The sequence below is a fragment of the Macaca mulatta genome, chromosome 11, assembly GCF_049350105.2.
Source record: "Macaca mulatta isolate MMU2019108-1 chromosome 11, T2T-MMU8v2.0, whole genome shotgun sequence".
Classification (NCBI taxonomy): domain Eukaryota; kingdom Metazoa; phylum Chordata; class Mammalia; order Primates; family Cercopithecidae; genus Macaca; species Macaca mulatta.
Window position 1 is genome coordinate 8,802,911 of NC_133416.1, and position 14,302 is coordinate 8,817,212.

General features: G+C 45.7%; 1 protein-coding gene across 2 annotated transcripts; it reads left to right on the plus strand.

The window, feature by feature from the left end:
* Positions 1 to 1,422: 1,422 nt before the first annotated feature.
* Positions 1,423 to 7,442, plus strand: NANOG (Nanog homeobox). Of its 2 annotated transcripts, none has more exons than XM_001112791.5 (4): positions 1,423 to 1,676; positions 4,829 to 5,091; positions 6,673 to 6,759; positions 6,895 to 7,442. In XM_001112791.5, exons 1-4 carry the CDS (start codon positions 1,526 to 1,528, stop codon positions 7,309 to 7,311), a joined length of 918 nt encoding a protein of 305 aa, XP_001112791.1. In that variant the 5' UTR covers positions 1,423 to 1,525; the 3' UTR covers positions 7,312 to 7,442. The 2 variants fall into 2 exon arrangements, with proteins under 2 accessions (XP_001112791.1, XP_077809667.1); XM_077953541.1 differs by having other exon boundaries at positions 6,943 to 7,442.
* The last annotated feature ends 6,860 nt before the right edge of the window (positions 7,443 to 14,302 follow it).

Below are 14,302 nucleotides of genomic sequence, written 5' to 3' on the forward strand. Positions count from 1 at the left end.
AAAAACTTCGTTCATTTGGAAAACACCTCCCTTGGCCCAGAAACACACACACACACGATGGGCACCGAGTAGTCTTGAAAGACATGACAATATCACCAGACCTGAGAAGAAGCTAAAGAGCCAGAGGGAAAAAGTCAGAAGTGGACTACCTGGAAGGAGGGATAGACAAGAGACCAAACTAAAGGAAACTAAGGTAGGGGCTGAAAACAAGTACCATTTTCTTTTCTTTTTTTTTTTTGAGACCGAGTCTCGCTCTGTCGCCCAGGCTGGAGTGCAGTGATGCGATCTCGGCTCACTGCAAGCTCTGCCTCCTGGGTTCAGGCCATTCTCCTGCCTCAGCCTCCCGAGTTGCTGGGACTACAGACGCCCACCACCACACCCGGCTAATTTTTTGTATTTTTAGTAGAGACAGGGTTTCACCGTGTTAGCCAGGATGGTCTTGATCTCCTGACGTCGTGATCCGCCTGCCTCGGCCTCCCAAAGTGCTGGGATTACAGGCGTGAGCCACCGCGCCCGGCACAAGTACCATTTTCAACATTAACTGATGCCTTGGCTTCATACTATGATGCTATGTTGTGTTTTACTATGACCTCAGAGTGAATGAAAGAGGAAAATGGAGCTAGTTGAAATTTCTGGCCAAACTAGACAGATTTTGAGACACTAAGTTATCTCAAATCAAGAAATCGCCCTAATGAGAATTTCAGTAACCTCAGGAATTGAAGGTACATGCATCCCCACCCCCACCCCCCTTTTTGAGACATAGTCCCGCTCTGTAGCCCAGGCTGCAGTGCAGTGGTGCGATATCGGCTCATCGCAACCTCCGCCTCCCAGGTTCAAGGGATTCTCCCGCCTCAGCTTCCGGAGTAGCTGGGACTGCTGGGGCCCACCACCACGCCCGGCTAATTTTTGTATTTTTAGTAGAGACGGGGTTTCGCCATGTTGGCCAGGCTGGTTTCGAACTCCTGACCTCAGGTGATCCGCCCGCCATGGCCTCCCAAAGTGCTGGGATTACAGGGGTGAGCCACCGCGCCCGGCCTTTTTCTTTATTTTTAAAGTTTTATCCCATTCCTGTTGAACCATTCCTGATTTAAAAGTTGGAAACGTGGTGAACCTAGAAGTATTTATTGCTGGGTTTGTCTTCAGGTTCTGTTACCTGGTTTTCTAGTTCCCGACCTTGTCTGGGTTACTCCGCAGCTACTTTTGCATTACAATGGCCTTGGTGAGACTGGCAGACGGGATTAATTGAGAATTCACAAGGGAGGGGGGTGTGCCCGCCAGGAGGGGTGGGTCTAAGGGTGATAGAGCCTTCATTATAAATCTAGAGACTCCAGGATTTTAACGTTCTACTGGACTGAGCTGGTTGCCTCCTGTTATTGTGTAGGCGACTCACTTTATCCTGACTTCTTGATACTTCTGCTTCTGGAGGTCATATTTCTCTAACATCTTCCAGAAAAGTCTTAAAGCTGCCTTAACCTTTTTTCCAGTCCACCTCTTACATTTTTTTCTCCTCTTCCTCAATACTAACATGAGTGTGGATCCAGCTTGTCCCCAAAGCTTGCCTTGCTTGGAAGCATCCGACAGTAAAGAATCTTCACCTATGCCTGTGATTTGTGGGCCTGAAGAAAACTATCCATCCTTGCAAATGTCTTCTGCTGAGATGCCTCACACGGAGACTGGTAAGAAAGACATTTATCCTTGAAAGGCCAAGTTACTTAAGGGAAAAGAGAAGGAGAGAGGGTTAAGGGATCATTTCCCTCTTGAGCAATGATAGACCATTATTATAAGCAAGTGTTATTATCAACTAATCCTCTGGAAACCCTCTTTCAATTGTAACTTGGTAGCACCTGTCCTTTTCCCATGTCCCAGGTCTCAGGAGTATGCACTGAGTTGAAGGACACAGAATTTGGCAGTTGAACAGTGCAGTAAATTTGAGAACCTATGGGCTTAGGCATGGTGGAAACAAAGTTAAATGAAGGTGATGCGCACACCTTCACATAGCACTGGACACACAGCTATAGAAGATGTTACTGCTAATTAACCAGAAGACCTAACATCATAGCTCAGGGACGAGCATGATGTTTTTGTTTTGCCAACAATGGCATGGCAGATCACGATGAGATTTCTGTAATTAATATATAATTTGTGTAATTCTTTCTACGTCACTAACGGCTGGCTCTTCTCCATTCTCTGGGTTTGTGGATGTTACCGGGCAGCTCTGAGTTTGGGAGCACCTCCCATGTTTACTTCTCCTAAGTCCTGGGAAGTGTTGACTCAACTTTACTGTAAAGATAATTCTAGAAAGTTTAATCTACTGACAGTCAAACAGAACGTAGCTAGAAGTCCAGTTTGCCTCCAAAACCTGTGCTAGTACTCGGGCTTCTGACTGGTGGCTGCAAGGGGTGGGGGATACTCGGGATACTCATTAAGCCACTACCACTTTTTTGAAAAATCAATTTTTCAGTAGTTTTCAAAAAGTTAAGAATGAACCAACTTTACCAAGAATGCCATTGGTAACACTGACACTGTAAAATAGCTTAAAAAGTGCATTTACATTATGACTAATGTTGCAAAGAGTAGGTTGTGGAAAAGGAGTAAGTAAACACGATTGCTATATTTGAGCCTTAGATTTGAATGTCACCCTGCTTTTCTCTTTTTGAGAGTCAGGGACTCGCTGTGTTACCCGGGCTGGAGTGCAATGGTATGACCATGGATCACTGTAGCCTCAACCCTGGGCTCAAGTGATCCTCTTGCCTCAGCCTCCCAAGTACTAGGATGAGAGGCGTGTGTCACTATACCCAGCTAATTTAAAAATTCTTTTTGTAGAGACAGGGTCTCACTTTGTAGCTGGTCCTGACCTCAAGCGATCCTCCACTCTCAGCTTCGAAAGTCGCTGGGATTACAGGCGTTGACCTACCCGCATTGCTATTCACCCAGTTTTTCAAAACTTTGCATTAATGTTCTTGTCTTTATACTTTTTTTCTTTTTTTTTTTTTTTGAGACAAGGTCTTACTGTTGCCCAGGCTGGAGTGCAGTGGCGCGATCTCGGCTCACTGCAACCTCCGCCTCCCAGATTCTGGTGATTCTCCTGTCTCAGTCTCTCGAGTAGCAGGATTACAGGCGCATGCCACCACGCCCGGCTAATTTTTGTATTTTTTAGTAGAGACGGGGTTTCGCTATGTTGGCCAGGCTGGTCTCAAACTCCTTACCCCAACTGATCCACCTGCCTCGGCCTCCCAAAGTGCTAGAATTACAGGCATGAGCCACTGCGCCTGGCCACCTTTATAATTTCAGACGTTAAAAATAACAGTGCTGGGTTTGGGAATGAGCAAGTGGGCGTGTTTTCTTTAGCACACATCAAGTGACAGTTTATATAACTAGCTAATATTTAGGATTTTCCCCAATTCTAATCATTAGTTGAAAGGCTTCCTCTGCTTTTCAGATCTCCTTGCAAGACACAAGAGATTGTGAATTTTGCTGTTTTAGAGCCTGTCCATTTGTTCTGTGACTGCAGGTTAGAATTGAGAGATAAACACTGGGAAAACTAGGTATTCATTTCTAGTTATAAAATCAGTATATGCCAGGCCCTATGTTAGAGAATTTCAATTGGTTACCTCATTTAAATAAATAAATAAAAATTTTTGGAGATGAGGTCAGAGCTAGTAAACGGAAGGCCTGGATGGAAACAGAAACTTATGCAAATTCACATATCATGCTGGTCGTAGCATTAAGAACTGGGCAGTCAGTCGCGGGTTTTTTATTTTTTGAGACACAGTCTCACTCTGTCGCCCAGGCTAGAGTGCAGTGGCAGGATCTCAGCTCACTGCAATCACTGCCTCCCGGGTTCAAGCGATTCCTCTGCCTCAGCCTCCCCAGTAGTTGGGATTACAGGCATGTGCCACCACTCCTGGCTAATTTTTGTAATTTTTAGTAGACATGGGGTTTCACCATGTTGGCACACTGGTCTTGAACTCTTGACCTCAAGTGATCCGCCCAACTTGGCCTCCCAACGTGTTGGGATTACAGGCGTGAGCCATCACACCTGGCCTAGGTGCTGGTTTTATTGAATCCCCAGAATCATGTCATTTAAGCAATCACGAAGGTGTTGATGAAGATCATAAACAGAAAGTGATTTAGGGTGAGATGCAATAGGTGAAAATTGGTGGATATCTATTCTGACGTATTAACACCCAGTGTGGGGACTTTTGAGCATCAGTTTAAAGTAAAAAGTGGTAGCGCCGGCCCCAGTGGCTCACGCCTGTAATCTCAGCACTTTGGGAGGCCGTGGCAGGCGGATCACGAGGTCAGGAGTTCGAGACCAGCCTGACCAACATTGAGAAACCCTGTCTCTACTAAAAATACAAAATTAGCCGGGCGTGATGGTGCATGCCTGTAATCCCAGCCCCTCCAGAGGCTGAAGCAGGAGAATTGCTTGAACCCGGGAGGTGGAGGTTGTGGTGAGCAGAGACTGCGCCATTGCACTTCAGCCTGGGCAACAAGAGCGAAACTCCATCTTAAAAAAAAAAAAAGGTGGTATCTTAAAAAAAAAAAATGTGGTTAAAAAAACCGCTTAGCAATGCATTGGCCACTCTTGTAGATCTCTCCCAACGCGGTCTATTATATACAAAATGGAGATACTGATAAGACTTCTTGGATGAATACTGTACAAAGCTTGCCAAAGTGCCAGGGCTGGTTAAGAAGTTGCTTCTTATTACTTAGATCTGGGTCTCTGGGAATTATCAAAGTACTTTGAAAACACTTTTTTTAACAGGGTATTTTAATATGTGAAAAAAGTTTTAGACAAAAGTGTCCTTTTATTTGTTCCCGACAGTCTCTCCTCTTCCTTCCTCCATGGATCTGCTTATTCAGGACAGCCCCGATTCTTCCACCAGTCCCAAAGGCAAACAACCTACTGCTGCAGAGAATAGTGCCACAAAAAAGGAAGACAAGGTCCCGGTCAAGAAACAGAAGGCCAGAACTGTGTTCTCTTCCGCCCAGCTGTGTGTACTCAATGATAGATTTCAGAGACAGAAATACCTCAGCCTCCAGCAGATGCAAGAACTTTCCAACATCCTGAACCTCAGCTACAAACAGGTAGGCTTGTTTTGTTGTTGCAATGAGGTGAACAAAAATTAGACTAATTTGCATGGCTAAGATCTCTGTGGATGCACATAGATTTGTGTTCTATGTGTCAGCACATCGCCTCCTGCAAATAATTTAAGTATGAAGATGAAATGCTTTCGTAACTTTCTTCACCTCTTTCTTTCCTTAAATATTCTATTACGTGAATGTGTCATAATTTGACCACTTTCCTGCACAGACCAATATTGTGAAAATCTTTCCAACGTTTCCTTAATAAAAAAAGAAGTATGTAACTCCACTTTCCAAGTTAGGAGGAGAATCCCTAACACACTGGTTCTCATTAAAATACAAACTTTATTTTTTTCCTTTTTTTTCTTTCTGCCAGCAACCTCCAGCTTGTTTTGTTTTTATCTGTGTGCACTTGCTTACTAATAAGTCTAATCATTGTTCATTATTTATTGGCCATTTTCTTTCATTAATTGGCTTATCCTCTTCCAGCCTTTATTTCCTTTTTTTCTCTTATTTTTGAGATGGAGTCTCATTCTGTCGCCCAGACTGGAGTGCAATGGCCTCATAATGAGACATCATAATGACATTAGCATTACTTTGGCTGGTTTAAGTACAAATGAATGAAACCTCCACCTCCTGGGTTCAAGGGATTCTCCTGCCTCAGCCTCCCAAGTAGCTGGGATTACAGGTGTCCGCCACGATGCCTGGCTAATTTTATTGTATTTTTTAGTAGAAATGGGGCTTCACCATGTTGGCCAGGCTGGTTTTCAACTCCTGACCTCAAGTGATCCACCTGCCTCGGCCTCCTAAAGTGCTAGGATTACAGGTGTGAGCCACCACACTTGGCCCTTGCCTTTATTTTCTATCCCAAAATGTTCATTTCTCTGTTTTTTTCTGAGACACCCTGGTTCTGTTGTCGCCCAGCTGGAGTGCAGTGATGCAATCTCGGCTCACTGCAACCTTAACTTCCCAGGTGCAAGCGATCCTCCCACCTCAGCCGCCTGAGAAGCTGGGACCACAGACATGCAGCATTACACCTAGCTAATTTTTTGTATTTTTGCAGAGATGGTGTTTCCTCATGTTGGCCATCCTGTACTGAACTCCTGGGCTCAAGCAATCTGCCCGCCTTGGCCTTCCAAAATGTTGGGATTACAGGTGTGAGATATGGCGCCTGGCCAGGAATAAAAGTTAGCAATATACTTTGATTCACAGTACATCTGTAGGCCGGGCGCGGTGGCTCAAGCCTGTAATCCCAGCACTTTGGGAGGCCGAGACGGGCGGATCACGAGGTCAGGAGATCGAGACCATCCTGGCTAACACGGTGAAACTCCGTCTCTACTAAAAAATACAAAAAACTAGCCAGGCGTGGTGGCGGGCGCCTGTAGTCCCAACTACTCGGGAGGCTGAGGCAGGAGAATGGCGTGAACCCGGGAGGTGGAGCTTGCAGTGAGCTGAGATCCGGCCACTGTACTCCAGCCTGGGCGGCAGAGCAAGACACCGTCTCAAAAAAAACAAAAAAAACAAAAAAAACAAAGTACATCTGTATTACTAATATTTTACAATTTCTGTCATTTTCCCCTGCAGGTGAAGACCTGGTTCCAGAACCAGAGAATGAAATCTAAGAGGTGGCAGAAAAACAACTGGCCAAAGAATAGCAATGGTGTGACTCAGGTAACAGGAAACTTTATTCTGTTCTTTCCTTTCAGTGATCTTTCAATCTTGTCCATCCCTGAAACACACAACGCCAGTCACAGACAGTGCTGGTTGTCCTTGTACCCTTTCTGTTAATTCCTCCTTCTCTTTCAGAAGGCCTCAGCACCTACCTACCCCAGCCTCTACTCTTCCTGCCACCAGGGATGCCTGGTAAACCCGACTGGGAACCTTCCAATGTGGAGCAACCAGACCTGGAACAATTCATCCTGGAGCAACCAGACCCAGAACATCCAGTCCTGGAGCAACCACTCCTGGAACGCTCAGACCTGGTGCACCCAGTCCTGGAACAATCAGGCCTGGAACAGTCCCTTCTCTAACTGTGGAGAGGAATCTCTGCAGTCCTGCTTGCAGTTCCAGCCAAATTCTCCTGCCAGTGACTTGGAGGCTGCCTTGGAAGCTGCTGGGGAAGGCCTTAATGTAATACAGCAGACGACTAGGTATTTGAGTACTCCACAAACTGTGGATTTACTCCTAAACTACTCCACGAACATGCAACCTGAAGATGTGTGAAGATGAGTGAAATTGATAATTACTCAATTTCAGTCTGGGCACTGGCTGAACCTTCCTCTTCCCTCCTCCCCTCCCTGATAGGATTTTTCTCACTTGGAAACCACGTGTTCCGGTTTCCATTATGCCTATCCAGTCAGTTTGATGGAGGTGGAGTATGGTTGGAGCCTAATCAGAGAGGTTTCTTTTTTTCCTATTGGATCTTCCTGGAGAAAAGACATTTTAATAACTTTGGCTGCTAAGGACAACATGATAAAAGCTGTCTCTGGCTATAGATAAGTAGATCTAATACTAGTTTGGATATCTTTACAGTTTAGAATCTAACCTCAAGAATAAGAAATACAAGTACAAATTGGTGTGATGAAGATATTCCTATTGTTTGGGATTGGGAGGCTTTGCTTATTTTTTAAAAACCATTGAGGTGTAAAGGGTTCAGCTGTAACATACTTAATTGATTTCCTCACCCTCTTTGGCTCAGTTTTACTATATTCCCTAATTTGTTGGTTATGCTAATCTTTGTAGAAAGAGGTCTTGTATTTGCTGCATCATAATGACATTAGTACTACTTTAGTCGGTTTAAGTACAAATGAATCAAACAACTATTTTTCCTTGAGTTGATTTTACCCTGATTTCACGTAGTGTTTCGATAAGTAAATATATGCTTAAACATAAATCTTTGTTAAAATTTTTGGTTGGGGTGAAGAAGGAAATTAACTGAGGAGATTGTTGTCTTAGAAATAGATAGAAATAGCTGAGCATGGTGGCCCATGCCTGTAGTCCCAGCTACTTGGGAGGCTGAGGCAGGAGAATCACTTGAACCTGGTAGGTGGAGGCTGCAGTGAGCCGGTATCACACCATTGCACTCCAGCTTGGGCGACAAGAGCAAAACTCCATCTCAAAAATAAATAAATAAATAAATAATAAACAAATGTGCCAGTTTTAGAAAAAAGGGCACTTACATGCATTGTAGCTAGTCTACAAATACACAATGGGTTATTTCAGCGTATGAATCTATAATTGATGCCAACATTTAAAGTTTCATCAGAGGCCAATATGCAAGTAAATTCTAAGGCTAGTTGAAATAGTTTTATGTTCTCACCTTAAGAGCAGCTACGCGGGCATCAGTGAATTATACTAATAATCCTTTACTGTCCTTTTCCCATCTTGTGCCTGCCCTAAATGTATCTGATCTGATAGCACTTCCCTTCACTCTGAAGCAGCATGATGCAGGTGACGAGAGTGGTTTTTTCCAGTCTTTTCGCTCATTATTTCCCCAATTGTCCAATGTTGCTCTCTAAGACTATCCAATCTGATTATCTAGATACTGGCCAAGAGAAAAGAAGTAAGGTATAGTTGCCAGTGTTTGTTTTTTTTTTGTTTTGTTTTTTGAGACGGAGTCTCTGTTGCTCAGGCTGGAGTGCAGTGGAGCAATCTTGGCTCAGCGCAACCTCCGTCTCGCAGGTTCAAGTGATTCTGCTGCCTCAGCCTTCCAAGTAGCTGGGACTACAGGTGCGAGCCACCACGCCCAGCTAATTTTTGTATTTTTAGTAGACACGGGGCTTCACTATGTTGGCCAGGCTGGTCTTGAACTCCTGACCTCGTGATCCACTTGCCTTGGCCTCCCAAAGTGTTGGGATTACGGGCATGACCCACTGCACCTGGCCTATTGTTTGTTTTTTATAAACAGTCTCGCTCTATTGTCCAGGCTGGAGTGCAGTGGCGCAACTTTTTTTTGTTTTTGTTTTTTTTTTGAGACGAAGTCTCGCTCTGTCTCCCAGGCTGGAGTGCAGTGGCACGATCTTGGCTCACTGCAACCTCCGCCTCCTGGGTTCAAACAATTCTCCTGCCCCAGCCTCCTGAGTAGCTAGGATTACAGGCGCCTGCCACCCCGCCTGGCTAATCTTTTTTTTTTTTTTTGGTATTTTTAGTAGAGAGAGGGTTTCACCATGCTGGCCAGGCTGATCTTGAACTCCTGACATCGTGATCTGCCCGCCTCAGCCTCCCAAAGTGCTGGGATTACAGGCGTAAGCCGCCATGCCTGGCACAAATTTTTTTTTTTTTAATACAGAGTCTTGCTCTGTCACCAGGCTGGAGTCAGTGGTGCAATCTCAGCTCACTGCAACTTCCACCTCCCAGGTTCAAGCGATTCTCCTGCCTCAGCCTCCTGCGTAGCAGGGATTATAGGTGCCCGCCACCATGCCCAGCTTTTTGCTACTTTTAGTAGAGATGGGGTTTCACCATGTTGGCCAGGATGGTCTCGATCTCTTGACCTTGTGATCCACCCACCTTGGCCTCCCAAAGTGCTGGGATTACAGGCATGAGCCACCGTGCCCAGCAGTTTTTTTTTTTGAAACGGGCACAGCATGGAGTGCAGTGGCACAATCTGGACTCACTGCAACCTACACCTCCCAGGTTCAAGTGATTCTTTTTCCTGCCTCAGCCTCTCTAGTAGCTGCCAGTAGATATGGGAATTTGCCATGTTGGCTAGGCTGGTCTGGAACTCCTGACCTCAGGTGATCCACCTGCCTTGGCCTCCCAAAGTGCTGGGTTTACATGTGTGAGCCACTGCACCCAGCCTTTTTTTTTCTTTGTTTTTTCTAAATGGCTCTTGCTTTGTCCCCAGGCTTTTGAGGACAGTGGTGTGATCATATCTCGCTGCAGCCTCAACCTTCAGGGCTCACGCAACCCTTCTGCCTCAGCCTCCCAAGTAGCTGGGATTATTAGGTACCAGCCAGGGCATTTTGCTCAAAGGTAGTTTCTGCTACAACATAAAGGACAATTCATTTCAAGTGTCAGATACTTCAGCTGCGTGCCAAGCCCTGTTTGTTATGGACCGAGGAGATAATAGGAAGTACTGCTTGAGCAACTAAAATAGTATGAAAATTCCATTCTCAGGCCGGGCGCGGTGGCTCAAGCCTGTAATCCCAGTACTTTGGGAGGCCGAGGCGGGTGGATCACGAAGTCAGGAGATCGAGACCATCCTGGCTAACATGGTGAAACCCCGTCTCTACTAAAAATACAAAAAACTAGCCGGGCGTGGTGGCGGGCGCCTGTAGTCCCAGCTACTCGGAGGCTGAGGCAGGAGAATGGCGTAAACCCGGGAGGCGGAGCTTGCAGTGAGCCGAGATCGCGCCACTGCACTCCAGCCTGGGTGACACAGCGAGACTCCGTCTCAAAAAAAAAAAAAAAAAAAAAAAAAAAGAAAATTCCATTCTCCAAGTCACTACTTCACACTCTTACGAGTTGAGAAAATTTGAGTATGACTTGTAAAGACCCCGTTGCCTATACTTGGCTTTTTAACTTTAAACACCTTATATTTTAAATGTATGAGAAAAGAAAGAATGCCTGTAACAGATTTAAACCAGGACTTTTTGTTGTTGTTGTTGTTTTATTTTCAAGCAGGGTCTCTCTGTTGCCCGTGCTGAAGTGTGCAGTGGCATGTTCTCGGCTCACTGCTACCTCGACTTCCAGGGCCCAGGTTGATCTTTCACCTCAGCCTCCCGAATACCTGGGACTATACGCATGCACCGCCACACCTGGCTAATTTTCGCATTTTTAGTAGAGACAAGGTTTCACCATGTTGGCCAGACTGGTCTCAAACTCCTGGGCTCAAGAGATCCAATCACCTCAGCCTCCCGAAGTGCTGGGATTACAGGCATGAGACACAACGTCCAGCCAGAATTTTTTTAAAAGATGGTGTGTAAGTAACTTTTTTTTTTTGAGATAGAGTCTAGCTCCGTCACTCAGGCTGGAGTGCAGTGGTGCGATCTTGGCTCGGTGCAACCTCTGCCTCTCTGGTTCAAGCAATTCTCCTGCCTCAGCCTCCCACGTAACTGGGACTACAGGCCCCTACCACCAAGCCCAGCTACTTTTTTTTTTTTAATTTTTTATTTATTTTTTGAGACAGTTTTTGCTCTTTTTGACCAGGCTGGAGTACAATGGTGCGATCTCGGCTCACTGCAACCTCTGCCTCCTGGGTTCAAGCAATTCTGCCTCAGCCTCCTGAGTAGCTGCGATTACAGGCACCCAACACTACACCTGGCTAATTTTTGGTATTTTTAGTAGAGACGGGGTTTCACCATGTTGGCCTGCCTGGTCTTGAACTCCTGACCTCGGGTGATCTGTCTGCCTCGGCCTCCCAAAGTGGTGGGATTACAGGCATGAGCCACCGCGCCTGGGCATCAATTTTTTTTTTTTGAGATGGAACTTTGCTTTTGCTGCCCAGACTGGAGCACAATGGTGCAGTCTCTACTCACTGCAACCTGCACCTCCCAGGTTCAAACGATTCTCTTGCCTCAGCCTTTAGAGTGGCTGGGATTACAGGCATGTGCCATCACGCCCGGCTAACTTTTTGTATTTAGTAATTAGAGACGGGGTTTCACCATATTGACCAGGCTGGTCTCGAACTCCTGATCTCAGGTGATCCACCCTCCTCAGGCGTGATTACAGGCATGAGGCACCGCGCTGGCCTTATTTTTTATTTTTTTAAGACGGGCTTACTCTGCTGCTCAGACTGGGGCTCCGTGGCACCATTTCACCTCACTGCAGCCTTGTCTTCCGGGATTTAAGCAATCCTCCTACCTGAGTCTCTCAAATAGCCCAGGCTATAAGTGCACACCACCATGCTCAGCTAACTTTTGTGTTTTTAGGAGAGACGGGGTTCCCCCATGTTGGCCAGGCTGGTTTCAAACTCCTGAACTCAAGCAGTCTACCAGCCTTGGCCTCCGAAAGTGCTGAGATTACAGGCATGAGCCACCAGCCCAGCCCTGTATTATGTTTTCTGAAAGTTGTTGTTGTTTTTAATCACCCAGTAGTAATCTTCAACCTCTTGGCATGTAAGAATTTAGAGATCTATTTGGAATAATCTTTAAAGTAACAGTAATAACTACAGTCAAAAGCAGTAAGATTAGTGGGCCCGGTGCTGTGGCTCACACCTGTAATCCCAGCACTTTGGGAAACCAAGGCAGGTGAATCATCTGGGGTCAGGAGTTCGAGATTAGCATGGCCAATAAGGTGAAACCCTGTCTCTACTAAAAATACAAAAATTAGCTAGAGGTTTTGCCTCGCGCCTGTAATCTCTTGAACCCAGGAGATGGAGGTTGCAGTGACCCAAGATCATGCCACCCCACTCCAGTCTGGGCGACAGAGTGTCACTGTCTCAAAATAAAAATAAATATAATAGGAGATTAGGCAAAAAGGATAGTAAGTTCATGTGCCGAGCTCTCTGTTTCACATTTCTTCCTTTCCCTTAGAAAATTTTGCTTTTTCTTGTCCCAAAAGGAGGTGTGTATTACTTCTAATACTATATTTTAGTAGCTTTACCATATTTTAGTTTTTAAAATTCATTTTCTTGATTTTTCAGCTTTCATTTCCATTTCAGTTTGTACCCGAAGGAGAGAAGCATGGATTGAGTTTGCCTGGGTTTTCTGAATTTCATAATATAAATTTGAAACTCAGAAGTGGGAGGTATACAGGCCTTGATTAGTGAATTTCAAGCTCGGTTCTCGGGGTGAAGGACAAGGTTAGTTTTACTCCAAATAATCCTACCATTCAGAAAACCTGGTGTGTCTAAGGAAGAAAAAACAAGTTGTGACTACAAACCTGAAAGTAAAGGCAAACAACTGCCAGACAGGCAGGAAAGTGGGGGAGAGCCCTGGGTAAATATCGCACGCCTCCTGGGGCCCCCATGGACTTTGACTGAAGGGAGAGATGAAGGGAATTTGTTAAAGAAAGAAGTCACTGGGACAGACAAAAGCTTCTGGCACAGGAAGTTAGTTCGACTAAGGATACTGAAATGTAGGAATTTGAATGGGTTCCTGGGTGTGAGGTTGCAGTGAAACTTGATTGAAAAGAAGCTGCCGGTGGTGAGTCTCTCCTTAAGCTATTCCTGGCTTCTGGATAGTTGGCGTAAACTCAGGTAAACTCAGGTCCTCGAATAAAGTGTCCTTGAGAATTTTAAAAGGCTAAGCACCTGGGAAATTACTTAAATGCAATGGTAGCACTACCTCCAATGATATTACCAAGCAAGCTATTAGGAAACGGAGTAGGCCGGGCGCGGTGGCTCAAGCCTGTAATCCCAGCACTTTGGGAGGCCGAGACGGGCGGATCACGAGGTCAGGAGATCAAGACCATCTTGGCTAACACGGTGAAACCCCGTCTCTACTAAAAAATGCAAAAAACTAGCCGGGCGAGGTGGCGGGCGCCTGTAGTCCCAGCTACTCGGGAGGCTGAGGCAGGAGAATGGCGGGAACCCGGGAGGCAGAGCTTGCAGTGAGCCGAGATCCGGCCACTGCACTCCAACCTTGGCGACAGAGCGAGACTCCATCTCAAAAAAAAAAAAAAAAAAGGAAACAGAGAAGCTCGCCAATCGAATTAGAATACTAGAATCGTATTAAATCAATTAAATACATGCAACAAAACACAGGCAAAAAGATGGGAATCATAAATCCATTTAGGATAAGGTGCATGTAGCGTAGAAAGGGTAGATATGTCCTCTGATACACTGGTGTAGTCACAAGAGCTAAGGACAAGAACCAAGGGTGAGAATTTGAGATTCATTTAGGGCCAGGAATCTGCAGAACAGATGTACCTGGAACATGGGTGTGAATGTGCTCTTATCAGAGAGACAAAGGGGCAGGTAGTCCTGGCCACAAAAGTAGCTCTCCTTGGTTCATTGAGCAGCTATGAAATTTATTTGCAGGTGGGTCATGGTGTCTCATGCTTGTAATCTTAACACTTTGGGAGGCCGAGGTGGGTGGGTCACCTGAGGTCAGGAGTTCAAGACCAGCCTGGGCAATGTGGCAAAACCCCATCTCTACTAAAAATACAGAAAGTACCCAGGCATGGTGGCAGGTGCCTATAATCCCAGTTACTCAGGAGGCTGAGGCAGGAGAATTGCTTGAACCTGGGAGGCGGAGGTTGCAGTGAGCTGAGATCGCGCCATTGCACGCCAGTCTGTGAGACTGAGCATGACCCGGTCTTCGGAAAGAAAAAA